Source organism: Salmo trutta, chromosome 9 (genome assembly GCF_901001165.1).
Source record: "Salmo trutta chromosome 9, fSalTru1.1, whole genome shotgun sequence".
NCBI lineage: Eukaryota > Metazoa > Chordata > Actinopteri > Salmoniformes > Salmonidae > Salmo > Salmo trutta.
Window position 1 is genome coordinate 9509044 of NC_042965.1, and position 16479 is coordinate 9525522.

The 16479-nt window shown below is 45.3% G+C and overlaps 2 protein-coding genes across 3 annotated transcripts in view; one reads left to right on the forward strand and one right to left on the reverse strand.

Moving 5' to 3' along the window:
* LOC115199821 (cytosolic carboxypeptidase 1) overlaps positions 1–849 on the reverse strand; it is a 44010-nt gene extending 43161 nt beyond the window's left edge. Inside the window, exon 1 of the mRNA XM_029762292.1 lies at positions 762–849. The gene's annotated coding sequence lies outside the window, so the exon portion shown is untranslated. The remainder of the gene's footprint in view (positions 1–761) is intronic.
* Positions 135–11905, forward strand: LOC115199822 (N-alpha-acetyltransferase 35, NatC auxiliary subunit). Of its 2 annotated transcripts, none has more exons than XM_029762296.1 (23): positions 135–285; positions 4899–5027; positions 5571–5604; positions 5755–5872; positions 6013–6087; positions 6211–6378; positions 6785–6851; positions 6957–7000; positions 7226–7276; positions 7792–7875; positions 8001–8115; positions 8229–8407; positions 8532–8591; positions 8682–8788; positions 9052–9118; positions 9414–9512; positions 9682–9860; positions 9943–10088; positions 10198–10265; positions 10419–10559; positions 10746–10868; positions 10980–11057; positions 11169–11905. In XM_029762296.1, exons 2-23 carry the CDS (start codon positions 4907–4909, stop codon positions 11226–11228), a joined length of 2184 nt encoding a protein of 727 aa, XP_029618156.1. In that variant the 5' UTR covers positions 135–285; positions 4899–4906; the 3' UTR covers positions 11229–11905. The 2 variants fall into 2 exon arrangements, with proteins under 2 accessions (XP_029618156.1, XP_029618157.1); XM_029762297.1 differs by having other exon boundaries at positions 5758–5872.
* Positions 11906–16479: the final 4574 nt, after the last annotated feature.

Below are 16479 nucleotides of genomic sequence, written 5' to 3' on the forward strand. Positions count from 1 at the left end.
GATAATATGCGACCGAGCATTTCAGAATGAACGCATACTGTAAACGCGGATCAAAGATCAGACATAACGTAGCAATAATATATACGGCAAAACCCCCACACTGACCTAGAACCAGGAAATAAAAAAAACCTGACCTGAAACCAGCACCTACTGACCCAGACAGACCATCCAAGGATTTGCATAGCTATGTTGTGGGACTTCATGTCCCAACGTGCAATGTAACGTCATATTTGTGCTTCTTCCCGAGCCTCGGACAACTAGCTAGTAACGCTAGCAGTTAGCAAGGTATGTATGGTCAAAGATCACGCCAATGTTGCTAAAATTGGCAATACGTTTCATGCAATGGCGTAATATATATTATCTTTAAATTGTGTGATATGCACGATTAAACATTTTTGTTTATACAGAGAGTCCAAACTAGCTAGTTAGCGTCAACGACATTAGCCCGCTCGTCTGGTTTATGGTTTCCACTAGTTACCACAGCCACAAAGTCAAAATTGGTTTCATCGTAAAAATTCATGAAAACAAAAATGTGCTTTTTGGTTTTAATTTAAGGTTAGGCATAAGGATAGCAGTGTAGTTAAGGTTTAAAAATCACATTAAGAATATTATGTGTAGAAATAGGCGGGGTTCATATATATATATATTTATCATAGCTATTAGCTTCTAACAATGACTAGCTAGTGAAAAGACGGCACACTCGGTGTTTCATTACAAATTGCGATTAGCTAGTTATCTTATTGAATGAAACCTTCACAGACCTGATAGTTAGCCAGCAGATCCGACCCGCTTGCTTACAGCTGCGCTACTATGGTCAGACAGGCTTCCTGTGCGTAGATAATGACGCCACTGAGCAGGCAGGAGATATGGCTCGGAAAACGTACCTCAATCCAGGAATGAGAAATGTGTTGTACTCTGAATTGTCCCATTATCCCAACTGTTACACCAAGAAGATTGAATGACTGCTAGTTTTTAAGTAAACTCGGAGAGGAAGAGAGGCCCAACTTGGGGGAAAATCTGTCTCCTTCCAGCAGGTAGTGTTTTTTTCGCTCACCAAGCAATGAGTTTTTGTGTGGCAGTCAATAAGAGTGTGTCGAATTTGGTCCACAAAAAAATGTATGGCTTATTTGCCACGTGAGGTTTATTTGATAAAAGTTTCTAATGCTTATGTTGTTACACGTATGTGGATATAAGTATGACACGTGACATTCCAGAGCTGTCTCGAGATTGCTATGCATATTCATGGCATGAGGCTAGTAGCATATCATCCCTCTCCATTGATTACATTTACATTTTACATTTAAGTCATTTAGCAGACGCTCTTATCCAGAGCGACTTACAAATTGGTGCATTCACCTTATGATATCCAGTGGAACAACCACTTTACAATAGTGCATCTAAATCTTTTAGGGGGGGGGGTTAGAAGGATTACTTTATCCTATCCCAGGTATTCCTTAAAGAGGTGGGGTTTCAGGTGTCTCCGGAAGGTGGTGATTGACTCCGCTGTCCTGGCGTCGTGAGGGAGCTTGTTCCACCATAGGGGTGCCAGAGCAGCGAACAGTTTTGACTGGGCTGAGCGGGAACTGTGCTTCCTCAGAGGTAGCGAGGCGAGCAGGCCAGAGGTGGATGAACGCAGTGCCCTCGTTTGGGTGTAGGGACTGATCAGAGCCTGAAGGTACGGAGGTGCCGTTCCCCTCACGGCTCCGTAGGCAAGCACCATGGTCTTGTAGCGGATGCGAGCTTCAACTGGAAGCCAGTGGAGAGAGCGGAGGAGCGGGTGACGTGAGAGAACTTGGGAAGGTTGAACACCAGACGGGCTGCGGCTTTCTGGATGAGTTGTAGGGGTTTAATGGCACAGGCAGGGAGCCCAGCCAACAGCGAGTTGCAATAGTCCAGACGGGAGATGACAAGTGCCTGGATTAGGACCTGCGCCGCTTCCTGTGTGAGGCAGGGTCGTACTCTGCGAATGTTGTAGAGCATGAACCTACAGGATCGGGTCACCGCCTTGATGTTAGTGGAGAACGTCAGGGTGTTGTCCAGGGTCACGCCAAGGTTCTTAGCACTCTGGGAGGAGGACACAATGGAGTTGTCAACCGTGATGGCGAGATCATGGAACGGGCAGTCCTTCCCCGGGAGGAAAAGCAGCTCCGTCTTGCCGAGGTTCAGCTTGAGGTGGTGATCCGTCATCCACACTGATATGTCTGCCAGACATGCAGAGATGCGATTCGCCACCTGGTTATCAGAAGGGGGAAAGGAGAAGATTAATTGAGTGTTGTCTGCATAGCAATGATAGGAGAGACCATGTGAGGATATGACAGAGCCAAGTGACTTGGTGTATAGCGAGAATAGGAGAGGGCCTAGAACAGAGCCCTGGGGGACACCAGTGGTGAGAGCACGTGGTGCGGAGACAGATTCTCGCCACGCCACCTGGTAGGAGCGACCTGTCAGGTAGGACGCAATCCAAGCGTGGGCCGCGCCGGAGATGCCCAACTCGGAGAGGGTGGAGAGGAGGATCTGGTGGTTCACAGTATCAAAGGCAGCAGATAGGTCTAGAAGGATGAGAGCAGAGGAGAGAGAGTTAGCTTTAGCAGTGCGGAGAGCCTCCGTGACACAGAGAAGAGCAGTCTCAGTTGAATGACCAGTCTTGAAACCTGACTGATTTGGATCAAGAAGGTAATTCTGAGAGAGATAGCAAGAGAGCTGGCCAAGGACGGCACGTTCAAGAGTTTTGGAGAGAAAAGAAAGAAGGGATACTGGTCTGTAGTTGTTGACATCGGAGGGATCGAGTGTAGGTTTTTTCAGAAGGGGTGCAACTCTCGCTCTCTTGAAGACGGAAGGGACGTAGCCAGCGGTCAAGGATGAGTTGATGAGCGAGGTGAGGTAAGGGAGAGGGTCTCCGGAAATGGTCTGGAGAAGAGAGGAGGGGATAGGGTCAAGCGGGCAGGTTGTTGGGCGGCCGGCCGTCACAAGACGCGAGATTTCATCTGGAGAGAGGGGGGAGAAAGAGGTCAAAGCACAGGGTAGGGATGTGTGAGCAGGACCAGCGGTGTCGTTTGACTTAACAAACGAGGATCGGATGTCGTCGACCTTCTTTTCAAAATGGTTGACGAAGTCATCCGCTACACAGGAAGCCTGTCCAACCCTAGTGCTGCTGTAAGCAAGTGGGTCAGATCTGCTGGTTAACCTGACAGTCAGCATAGACTTGAATAAGGATAGCCTGCTGAGTCCCCTAGTAACAGACACTTGGATCACTGTCTCAGAACGTTTCCATTGCACTAGCGCCCGCAATTAAGGCCATTTTAGGCATTAACTCAAGCTGCTTAGTCGCTCTACACATCAGCATGTTAATCCCTCAAGGAGTCTGATCTTACTTTGACCTGTCTGTTTGGTAAAGTGGATATTACACCCTAACAAGTGTTGTATTTCTCACACACCATCCTACTCTTCAATTATGAGGCCTATTAGTTGAAGTTTCAGGCCGCCTCAATCCTCAAAATAGCTCTGTCATACATTAATAGTTGCCTTCAGATTTGCTTTGACACAAGTATAAGGTCTATGCTTATGCTATTTACAGCATGTCATAACTCCCTTGCTATCTGGCATATAGGCCAGTTTCTAAACAGAGATTGTATAGTATGTATATCCGTCTAACACGAACCCACCTAGCCCAATATTGGACTAAAGGAGCCTAACGTGGTTAGTCCAAGGACCTTACATGTTTTGTTTAAAGGCTGAATTGGCTCTGGAAGCCAATGCAGTACTGTTCTAGAAACATAAATCCCTCTACTTTCATATCACATCAAAATCATTTCACAAATGGAAAATACACACTGTTTTAACACAGTTGCAGCCGACAGTATTTTTTAGTGACAACACGATTGTGGCGTTGGTCTTCCATTTACACACAAGTGGTCAGAGATTTAGATAGCTAATTACATTTACATTTTAGTCATTTAGCAGACGCTCTTATCCAGAACGACTTACAGTAGTGAATGCATACATTTCATTTCATGCATTTCTTTTTTTTCGTACTAGCACAGGTAGTCCACTCTGTCTCCCGTCTTTTCCGTAAACAAGTGTTGTAATATGGAAATATGGCTGTGTGTGAACCCTATCTCTATAAAAGCTGTATATCAATTTAACATTTATGAAAGATAAGGTCCTTATGCTTCCAAAACCAATGAGTGTTAATGTTCAGACCGAGGGTCGCGGCTCTTAACAAAACTCCCCCCTACAGAAGACTCCTTCCTCCAATGACTTATGTGTAATGTAATGGAACTGAGAGACATGATCAAGGGCTAGAACTGACCGGGCTACTTATTTACCTACCTGTGTTTGTGCCTGTTTGACAACGCTTTTCCCACATCAGAGGCTATTTCTGTGACCTGTGGACGGTTCTGATAACGAATGCGTTGTTTGCATTGCCCGAGCAGTGCCCAGGAAATAATACAATCTAATTGTTAAATGCTATCAAAACCAAACATGGATGTCATTGTTTTGCACGCACACGCGCCGTTCTACTTCCTGTCTGCGACAGCATGGTGCCAGTAGTGGAAGTTTTGATTTGGGTGGGGAGTGGTTGCATCTAACAATGAATGTAATTCTTCATTGGGCACTGCTCAGCGACACAAACAATGAGTTTTCAATCACAATCGTCTACCAATTACGGATATACCTTTGTTTGTGGGAAACGTGTCGCCAAACAGGGACAGTCACGGGCTGGCAAATAACTTGCAAGGTGAGTACATTTTATACAGCTAGACCAGAGTTCCACTGGGTATCTGTCACTAGAACACAGTTCCACTCTGGTCTAGGAAATTGGCTATCTGGCCTATTGAACATCCACACTGAAGTCAGAAGAGAAGTGTGTCATGTACTTCTACTGGGTTTACTTTCAGCTGTAACCATGGTGATGAAGTCATCAGTTGAGGATGATGATGTGGGATGGGGACTGGGTGTCCCAGAGAAGATGAGGAACAATGCAAACTGGGTGGACATTACACATGACTTCAAAGAGGCATGCAAAGGTACAAGGTGTGTGTGTGTGTGTGTGTGTGTGTGTGTGTGTGTGTGTTACATGCTTTAACACCGTATTTCAGGATGTGCTAGTGATGTCTGTTCTTGGGGGGCTTTTGATACTTGCCCCTCTCGTTTGTTTGTTAGACAGTTCCGAAATACCTGGTAAATTGGGTTTCTCATCGAAAGTTTGGTGTAAATCACACAACCAGTAAAAGAAAGGGCTGTACAGTACAGCAGTTCCTAATGTATAGCCAGTGTTTTCAGCTCTGTGGGAATTTGGTGCCACCAGTCTGAAATGCAAGCTGGATGGCACAGGTCAAGATGCCCTGCTGACCCCACTGACATCAATGCATGACTAATTCAATTTAAGTAGAAGTTAGGATTCACCCTTTGTGGTCTAACTCCTATTTGATGATGAGTTCCTGTGTACCTCGTTATACAGTACATGCTGGCGTTACACTATACTACTGTAACACAAGTACTGCTCTGGCTTTCATCCGTATAGTTCAGATGACTGAGTACAGTTGCATTTGTTCTCTCTGTATTTACAGAGCTCAACCTTGGGGAGTTACTCCATGACAAATTGTGAGTATGAGTGTTTTTGTTTCACACTGTTCTCATCAACCATTAGTGAAATACTTAAGTGCTTGCAGTCTGTCTCATTAATGAATACTGGGTATCTATCACTAGACAACACACACACACTTTAGGTCTTTCTAATGGCATGTTTTCCAGCAGGTTTGGCCTGTTTGAGGCTATGTCCGCCATTGAGATGATGGACCCCAAGATGGACGCCGGGATGATTGGCAACCAGGTCAACAGGAAAGTCCTCAGCTTTGAACAGGCAGTCAAGGTATGGCTCTGATATCTAGAGTTTCAGACTGAAATGAAAACGGTGGTGTGATGTTGAACCTTTAGTGAGGTGCATTATAGTCCATAAAGACTCTTCCCCCTCCCTTTCCTATCCTCTCTTTCATCCTGTTTTGTCTCTAGGATGGTTCCATCAGAGTGAGGGACCTCAGTCTTCCTGAGCTGATTGGGATCATGGACACCTGTTTCTGCTGCTTGGTTAGTTTTATCAACACCAAACTGAATCAACAAATGATGCATAATAATTACCAATCAAAACAAACGTGTGTGTGTGTGTGTGTGTGTGTGTGTGTGTGTGTGTGTGTGTGTGTGTGTGTGTAGATCACCTGGCTGGAGGGTCACTCCCTAGCCCAGACAGTGTTCACATGCCTGTACGTCCACAACCCTGACCTGATCGAGGACCCCGCCCTCAAGGCCTTCGCTCTGGGCATCCTCAAGGTGTGCGACATCGCCCGCGAGAAGGTCAACAAAGCTGCAGTGTTCGAGGAGGTAAGCCACTTGATCCCTTTGGGCTTTTGCACACACAGTCACGCCAATGGCCATAAAAATTGGCAAAACGGCACCAACAGATCTGGGACCGGGATAACGCGCACACTCTCTCTATCTCCTATACTCCTGTCTATGGGACACAGTTAGGCTTGCAAAATTCCCGGGAACGTTCAATAAATTCCCTGGTTTTCCAGAAGTCCTGGTTGGAGGTTTCCCGGAATCAGACGGGAATAAGCAGGAAATCCGGAATCCTCCAACCAGGATTTCTGGAAAACCAGGGCATTTATTGAACGTTCCTGGAGTTTTGCAACCCGCTGTGTACCCTCCTACGTCTTCTGATCTGAAACAACGCTTTGTTTGGTTCTGGGTGTAATATTCAAGATCCTGTTCTATGTTCTGTCTCCAGGAGGATTTCCAGGCCATGACATATGGCTTCAAGATGGCCAACAATGTGACAGATTTACGGGTTACAGGTGATGTTCATGTGATGGGCTTAGTGTTGTGGTCCATGTATGGTATTGGTGGTATAGAATATATATGAGTAATGTGTGTGTACCAAATGAACCTTCTACCAACAGGTATGCTGAAGGATGTTGAGGAAGAGTTACAGAGAAGAGTTAAGGTACAGTACTTTCTTCCCGTGAACTAACATCACAACACGACTACACCCTGGCAGAATGGCCAAACGCATTATTGAATAATATCGCTCATCCTTAACTTTCAATGACCGCAAGTGTGTACAGTACCACCAACAGAACTGCACAGCTCATCCGTCACAAGTTATCTCCTCTTCCTCTCTCTCTCTCCTTTCCCTCTCCCTCTCATTCCCTCTTTTTCTCTCCGGTAGAGCACACGCAGTCGCCAGGGCGAGCAGCGGAACCCAGAGGTGGAGTTGGAAGTAAGACTCTGTCACTCTCTCCCTTTGGGTATATCCACCAGTCCACCTTATCGTCTCTCCCATCTAATGGCCTTAAATCGACCCCTAACCCTCATGCCCTATGTACTGTTGATCTAAGATAGGTCAAAATCCCACCTAGCTTATCAGAGGAACACTTATAGCCTTATCTATATACCTATACAAATATTTCAGCGTGCATAGGGTGTAGTGTAGCGTCTAGGGGTCGATTTGGACTTCGGCATATATCCCATGCCTTCTGCCATGCCCAGTCCACCAGAGCTCAGAGTGAGGCAGCCTTTCAGTAAGACGAGCCTGGAATTTGCAGCCGTTTCTCGAAGAAGAAAAAAAAGGACCAATCCCCCAAAATGGAGAGGTTTTTGGGTGGTCGGAAGGAACGTTGTACGACAGAGCTAAATCTGTGTGTCCCTAGGGCCTACAAAGAAATATTGTGTGTTTTTTGCAATTGTGTGTGTGTGCTTCTGTGACTGAACCTTTTCCTATGCCTTCTTTCTCAGCATCAGCAATGGATAGCACTTTTCAGTAGGATCAAGTTTACACGTCTTCTACTGACAGTGCTGATCGCCTTCACTAAGAAAGAGGTAACACACACATTTAGCTTAGCTTCACTAAGAAAGAGGATCATGTGCATACCGGTATGCTGATTGTTTTTTGATTGGGCGTGTAATTGGTTGACTGATGCGTGATGTCATGTTGGATCTGTCAGACCAGCTCAGTGAGTGAAGCCCAGAAACTCATGCAGCAGGCAGCAGATCTCCTCCCAGACCTCCACTCCAGCATCGAGCATGGAATTCAGTACCAGAACGACACTACTAAAGGAGGTAACACGCGCACACACACTACACCATGGCACCTAGGCCCAGTGTGACCCTCACTACCGTAAGAGGCAATGTTACACTCGTTGGAGAACCTCTGACCCCCCCCTGCGTTCCAGATCAACCGATCATGATGGGGTTTGAACCGCTGGTGAACCAGAGACTGCTGCCCCCCACTTTCCCCCGCTATGCCAAGATCCTCAAGAGGGAGGAGATGGTCAACTACTTCAGCAAGCTCATCGACCGCATCAAGACCGTGTGCGAGGTCATCAACACAACTAACCTACATGGAATTCTGGTACTACGTCTGTAAATACTACAATAATAATTAGAATACTACATTCTGACAATACTTCTGTAATGGTCTGCCTGTTAGAACATTTGCTAAAGGTTATAGTAATGTTTTAATGTTCTGCTTTTAGGACTTTTTCTGCGAGTTCAGTGAGCAGTCCCCTTGCGTCCTCTCCAGGTCTCTGCTGCAGGTAAGCAACATTCTCCCTCGTGATTGGTGCGTCTGGACAGTTCTCTCCTCTGATTGGTCCTGTTCTGATGAATCCCCTCCCTGTCTCTAGACAACGTTCCTGATAGATAATAAGAAAGTGTTTGGGACCCAACCAATGCAGGACTTGATCAAAGACGCTCTGAGGTACTTTGTCAGCCCGCCGGTGCTCTCCTCCAAGTAAGTCATTGAAGATTGGAGTGTTTCTTTCTATGGCCCAACCTTCAAATGCTTTAGAAATGCATCCTTCCTACCTTCCTTGAAGTCATAAGAGATCTGAATTGGTTGGAGTGGTGTTTAAAATGGTGGCAATGTTGCTTTCACCTATCAAAACACCACAAAGGAAAGAAGGATATGTATGTCTGAGGTATTCGAACAGGGCCTACGAGTTTGTGTTCAAGCTCTATCTCTAGAACTGACTGATCCATGCGTTTCCTCTGCAGGTGCTGCCTGCATAATAACCACCAGGCCAAGGACTACATTGACTCCTTTGTCACACACTGCTCGAGGGTAAGTCACCTGGCTGCGTTCCAAGGCCTCTTTTCTCTATATTAATGCCACAATCCTTCATTTGTGTGTTTTTTTCCCCCCCCCCAGACCGAACGGCATCGCCGCCACTTGGTTAGCTATGAAGTTGAGGGGTGGAGCTAGGGGAAAATGTAACCACTCAAAATTCATAGATGGAGCCGTGGCTCTGACTATCAACATGATAGTTTTAAACATTTTCTGAAGCTATTATAGGCTTACCATTTTTTTTTTCTCTCCAAACAATGGACTGAAACGACCTTGTTCGGTTTCCCTGCAGCCCTTTTGCAGTCTCATCCAAATCCACGGACACAACCGCGCTCGGCAGAGAGACAAGCTAGGCCACATCCTGGAGGAGTTTGCCACACTGCAGGATGAGGTGTGTGTGTGTGTGTGAGAGAGACAGCGTTTGCGTTCGCGTTGCTGTTTAGTGACGTAAGTGATCTACAATGTGTGTGTGTGTGTGTGAGTGTGCGCGCGCGCTTGACTGCATGTCGCTGTTCTCCTGCGGTTGACTTATGGGACTGATGCGGCGGCGCCCCCTGCAGGCAGAGAAGGTGGACGCGGCACTGCACAGCCTGCTGATGAAGCTGGAGCCCCAGAGACAGCACCTGGCCTGCCTGGGCACCTGGGTCCTCTACCACAACCTGCGCATCATGATCCAGTACCTGCTCAGCGGCTTCGAGCTGGAACTCTACAGCATGCACGAGTACTACTACATCTACTGGTGAGGAGCGCGTGCACGTGTGTTCCAAAAGTGCGTGTTCCATGTGTACACTTGACTGAGAGGTGTGTGTGTGTGTGTGTAGGTATCTGTCAGAGTTCCTGTACGCGTGGCTCATGTCCACTCTGAGTCGGGCGGACAGCTCTCAGGTGGCTGAGGAGCGCCTCCTGGAGGACCAGCAGAAAGGGCGCAGCAGCAAGAAAACCAAGAAGAAGAAGAAAGGCCAAGGGGGTCAGGATCAAGTCGTACATTATTTGCATTGCATTGAATACATCTGGGAGTACACCGCCCGTCCCCATCCGTAACTTGTTCCTCAATAAGAATGTGTTTGCGCCTGCAGCTCGCCCCCTCAGCAGAGAAATCACCATGAGCCAAGCCTACCAAAATATGTGTGCTGGCATGTACAAGGTAAGTGTGCACACACACGAACTTGTCCTACACATGTTATGTGTCCTCTGCCCTGGCTCAGTTGTAGTCCCGTTTTCTATCCAGACAGCATAAACACACACACACACACACACACACACACACACACACACACTGAATTCCTGTCTGGTGCAGACTATGATCGCCCTGGATATGGACAGGAAGGTGCGGAAGCCGCAGTTTGAGTTGGACAGCGAGCAGGTGCGCTACGAGCACCGCTTTGCCCCCTTCAACAGCGTGGTCACTCCGCCGCCAGTCCATTACATCCAGTTCAAGGTAACGCAGTGTGTCACCAACCGTCGCTAGCGTTTTCATGTGTCTGTGGTGCATTCCGGGTCAACATATTTGCAGACACGCTGCAACGAATATCAGGGATTACATGTTATGGCGGAGATATAAAAAAAATATATATATACATAATCTGTAACGTGACCTGTTTCTCTCCGTGTGTGTCGGCTGTAGGAGATGTCCGATCTGAAGAAGTACAGTCCTCCTCCCAAGTCAGCTGACCTCTACATGGCGGCCAGCAAACACTTCCAGCAAGCCAAACTCATCCTGGAGAACATCCCCACCTCCGAACCAGAGGTCAGCTAACCCTATAACCCGATAATAGTTCTAGAAGCAGCAGTAGTAAAATAGATTGTGCCTCATGTTTGTGGGTCTGAATTGCCTCTTTTAATTTGCTGATTGTTGCAGGTGAATCGGATCCTAAAAGTTGCCAAACCCAACATTGTGGTCATGAAGCTACTTGCCGGGGGGCACAAGGAGACAAAGGTAACAACACATGCAATGAGCAAAACATAAACAAAGTATTTGGGGAATTTAAACATTTCTCGGGCATTATTGTTGTTTGGTGATAAGAAAAATGGTGCTCCCCATCTCTAGGTACTACCAGAGTTTGATTTCTCTGCTCACAAGTACTTCCCTGTGGTCAGGATCATCTGAATCCAAGCCCTGCGTTACTATGACAACTCAAACCCAGTACCCTCCTCCGTGACCCAAGAGTGGTATGTGAGCCCAAAACGGAGACCAACTCAACAATATTACCGTCTGTGTTACTCTATGTCACTGTGGTAGGACAGAGACAACAACATTGTTATATATGTCCCATTATGGCACCTGAGATCATGGCCTTCTCCATTTTTAAGTAGTCAATTTTCTTCTACTCCTTCTATGAGTTGTTAAACAACCTTAAAGGTTGCATACTGCCACCTATGGTGTGTTGTTTAAATGGGTATAAAGCCAGAGATTTACTGCCACCTGCAGTTATGGAATGTTTTCTGACAAGTATAATTCATTGGCTGATCCCTCCTGATGACCTGGATGGAATTATGTGATCCTTCCTTAACCCATAGGAAGGCTCACCCAGTTGACTACTTCAAAATGGTGGAAGTCCTCAGTTGCACTGCCCTTGCTAAAACAGGCTTTTGGCCCCTAGAGTCCTCTACCTCTGTGGCATTGACCCACAAAGGACTACAAATACCAGACGTCGCAGAGGACTGGCAGAACTACATCCTCCACAATCCCCAAAACAAACTTGACTATGGTATCAAAATTATTTATTTTTTGTAATCTCTGTCATACACTTCCTCAATAAAAACCTATGATTATTTAACAGTTCAGAAAATGTGTTCATTGACTGTTCAGTAAGCAACAAATCCATTGTAACAATCTAATGGCAACAAAAATCCATTGTGCAAAATTAAAAACCTATCCACAAACAAAATATGTTCAACCATAATTTCCATTTGAATGAGTCTGCTATATAAAAAAATATACAAAACGTTTGTATTTGAAACATTTATAGTAGTGGGTCTGCCAGGTACACCAAGGATGCACAGAGGTGACTTTTTAAATCATAATTCAGAAAAAGAAACCATATCAATAAGTTACAAAATAGTTATGTTGTGAGCAGGATACATGATGGTCAAAGCTTGAATCATCCCTGCAAACCTTTCAAATGATAAAACCAAAACCTCGTTACATTTTTCTAGTTTACATTTAGTCCATTTACCCAATTGCGAGTTACTTCAGAGTACAGAATGAAATTAAACTTTTTTCTATTTTTTTTTTACCATCTATCAATAGGTGGACTTCTTTGCAAGGCATTGAAAAACCTCCCTGGTCTTTGTGGTTGAATCTGTGTTTGAAATGCACTGCTCGACTGAGGGACCTTACAGATATTTGTATGTGTGGGGTACAGAGATGGGTTAATCATTAAAAAAGTAATGTTAACCACTACTATTGCACACAAAAGCAAATCAAATGTTGGTTGCGTATACATATTTAGCAGATGTTATTGCGGGAGTATCGAAATGCTTGTGTTACTAACGGTGCAGTAATATCTAACAATACACACATCTAAAAAGTTAAAGAATGGAATGAAGTACAGTACATACATATGAAGTGGGTAAAACCATATGTAAACATTATTAAAGTGGCCAGTGTTCCATGTCTATGTACATAGGGCAGCAGCCTCTAAGTGCAGGTTTGAGTAACTGGGTGGTAGCCGGCTAGTGACAGTGACTAAAGTTCAGGGCAGGGTACTGGGCAGAGTCCTGCTAGTGGTGACAAAAATGTAAGTCTGATGGCCTTGAGATGGAAGCTGTTTTTCGGTCCCAGCTTTGATACACCCGTACTGACCTCGCTTTCTGGATGGTAACAGGTTAAACAGGCTGTGGCTCGGGTTGCTGGGATCCTTGATGATCTTCTTGGCCTTCCTGTGACATCGGATGCTGTAGGTGTCCTGGAGTGTAGGCAATGTGCCCCCAGTAATGCATTGGGCAGACCGCACCACCCTCTCTGGAGAGTCCTGCAGTTGCAGTACCAGGTGGTGATACAGCCCGTTAGGATGCTCTCAATGGTGCATCTGTAAATGTTTATGAGGGTCTTAGGGGCCAAGCCAAATTTCTTCAGCCTCCTGTTGGACCATTTCAGATTGTCAGTGATGTGTACACCGAGGAACTTGAATATTTTGTGGATGGGGGTGTGCTCCTTCTGCTGTCTCCTGAAAGCCCACGATCAGCTCCTTCGTTATGTTGACGTTGAGGGAGTGGTGATTTTCCTTGTACCACTCCACCAGGGCCCTCCCCTTCTCCTTGTAGGTTGTCTTGTCGTTGTTGGTAATCAGGTCTACCACTGTTGTCATTTGATTGAGTTGGCCACTCAGTCGTGGGTGAACAGGGATCACCGTAGTGGAGGTGTTGTTTCCTACCTTCACCACCTGGAGACAGCCTGTCAGAAAGTCCAGGACACAGTTGCACAGGGCGGGTTCAGACCCAGGGCCCTGAGCTTAATGATGAGCTTGGAGGGTACTATGGTGTTGAAGGCTGAGGTGTAGTCAATGAACAGAATTCTTACATAGGTATTCCTCTTGTCTAGATGGGATAGGGCAGTGCGATGGCGATTGCGTCACCCATGGATATATTGGGGCAGTTTGCAAATTGCAGTGGTTCTAGGGTGTTGGGTAAGGTGGAGGTGATATGCTCTTTAACTAGCCTCTCAAAGCACTTCGTGATGACAGAAGTGAGTGCTACGGGGTGATAGCGATTTAGTTCAGTTACCTTTGCTTTCTTTAGGGCGGCAGGTAGCTTAGTGCGTTGGGCCAGTAACCGAAAGGTTGCTAGATCGAATCCCCGAGCAAGGTAAAAATCTGTCGTTCTGCCCCTGAACAAGGCAGTTAACCCACTGTTCCTAGGCCGTCATTGTAAATAAGAATTTGTTCTTAACTGACTTGCCTAGTTAAATAAAAACATTGTTACAGGAACAATGGTGGATGTCTTGAAGCAAGTGGGGACAGCAGACTGGGAAAGGGAGATTGAAGGAGAGCTCACAGTCCTCGGGAGCGGCGCTGGCCCGCGTTGTGGGCAATGTGTTTCCCTCGAAGCGGGTGAAGAATGGGTTTAGCTTGTCCGGGAGCAAGACGTTGGTGTCCAGGACGTGGCTATAATCCGTGATTGTCTGGAGTTCCTGCCACATACGTCTCGTATCGAAGCTGTTGAATTGCGAATTCCAACTCCACTTTCCAGTTGACTTTTTGCCTGTCTGATTTCCTTATGGAGGGCATAACTGGACTGTTTGTACTCAAGTGTATTCCTAGTCACCTTACCGTGGTTAAATGTGGTGGTTGGCGCTTTCAGTTTTGCGCGAATGCTGCCATCTATCCACGTTTTTTGGTTTGGATAGGTTTTAATCGTCCCCTAGACACTTCCTGATTTAACTTTTGCCGTGTTCAAAACAACTGGACACTCAAATCTCCGACTTCAGTGCGTTCAAAACAACTGGGAACTCAGGAAAAATAAAGACACTCCGAATGGGAAAAATCTATTTGAACGATCATCCAACTCGGGCCTCTTTCTAGAGCTCCGATTAACCGACCTGAAGATCACTGACGTCATGATTTGACCTCATCTTTTTTTGAGTTCCCAGTTGTTTTGAACGCGGTGTATATATGTCAATGTTATTCTCAGAGCAGAGGCATCCCAGAACATCCAAATAATCCAAACATTCTTGAAGCATGGATTCCGATTGGTCAGACCAGCGTTGAACAGTCCTTACATAGTGAGTCCACACAACTTATTATGACTTATTAAGCACATTTTTACAACTGAATGTATTTAGGCTTGCCATAACAAATGGGGTTGAATACTTATTGACTCAAGACATTTCAGTGTTACATTTTTTATAAATGTTCAACTTTGTCATTGTGGGGTATTGTGTGTATGTAGATCAGTGGCATAAAATTAAAATATTCAGGCTGTAACACAACAAAATGTGGAAAAAGTCAAGGGGTGTAATGTACTTTCTCAAGGCACTGTATATGGAATACATATTGGCTTATAGAGCAAAAACTATACTAGGTGCTGCAGTAAAGGTATTGTAGGGAATACTCAGTAGGGTCTGCTGAATCTATATATGGTTTCATTTCATGGGGCTCTGAATAATACGGCTGGCCTTTTACTCCGCCCAGCAGGCTGTTCAACACAGCCCCCCTGAAAAACTGAACATATTTGGTTAGTAGAACCCCAACTGACTATTTTCCATCCCAGTTTATTTAAGACAGAAAGTCATGTTTTCTCTTTACCAGTGTGTGGTCTTGCAATAACTAAAATATCAAATCATATTAATATGCTTTTAGACCACATATTTGGAGATAGGCCGACAACATAACATTTTAAAAGGTTAACTGTCCATGGTTCTGTGTCTCACTGTTCAAATGTCAACAAAGCTTCCTATGACCTAACCTTTTGTTCAAACTCACCTGTTTTGTTTTCTAGGGACTCTAGTGAGCAGACTGGACTCTGGTTTTATGGACACAAAATCGATCCTTTATAATTATATTTGTATCATATAGTGTCCAGGCACCCCGTTTTAAGCTGTTTGACCACAGTAAAAGTCCAGCAACACTCTGTATTATTCAGAGCCTCGTGAATTGACACCATATATAGATTCTACAGACCCTACTGAGTACTCCCCACCCCACTTTTACATCGGGACAAAGAATAGTTATTTTTTTTCTTTAAAAGCCCACAGTAATAAATATATTTAAAACAATAACTACATTTTAATGCCTATTCCACCCATGCTCTACCAAGGTTTTCCAGCACACAGCTTTGACCTAGTGCAGTAGCTATGTTGGTACTGTACTTCAAACTACAGTATCTTCCTTAAACAGACTAATTCATACTCTTAGAGGACATGCTTCCACAATAATTTGATTTGTACCGCATACAAGGTAAAGTATTGGATTCTTCACACACCACAGTAAGATATTATCCCTTGACTTTGTTGTCCTTAAACCACAACTTTGGAAGTATGCTTGAGGTCATTGTCCATTTGGAAGACCCATTTGCGACCAAGCTTTAACATCCTGACTGATGTCTTGAGATGTTGCTTCAATATATCCACATCATTTTCCTTCTCATGATAACATCTATTTTGTGAAGTGCACCAGTCCCTCCTACAGCAAAGCACCCCCACAACATGATGCTGCCACCCCCGAGCTTCACGGTCGGGATGGTGTTCTTTGGCTTCAAGCCTTCATACATAACGATGGTCGTTATGGCCAAACAGTTCTATTTTTGTTCCATCAGACCAGAGGACATTTCACCAAAAATTGCAATCTTTGTCCCTATTTGCAGTTGCAAACCGTAGTCTGGCTTTTTTATGCCGGTTTTGGAGCAGTGGCTTCTTCCTT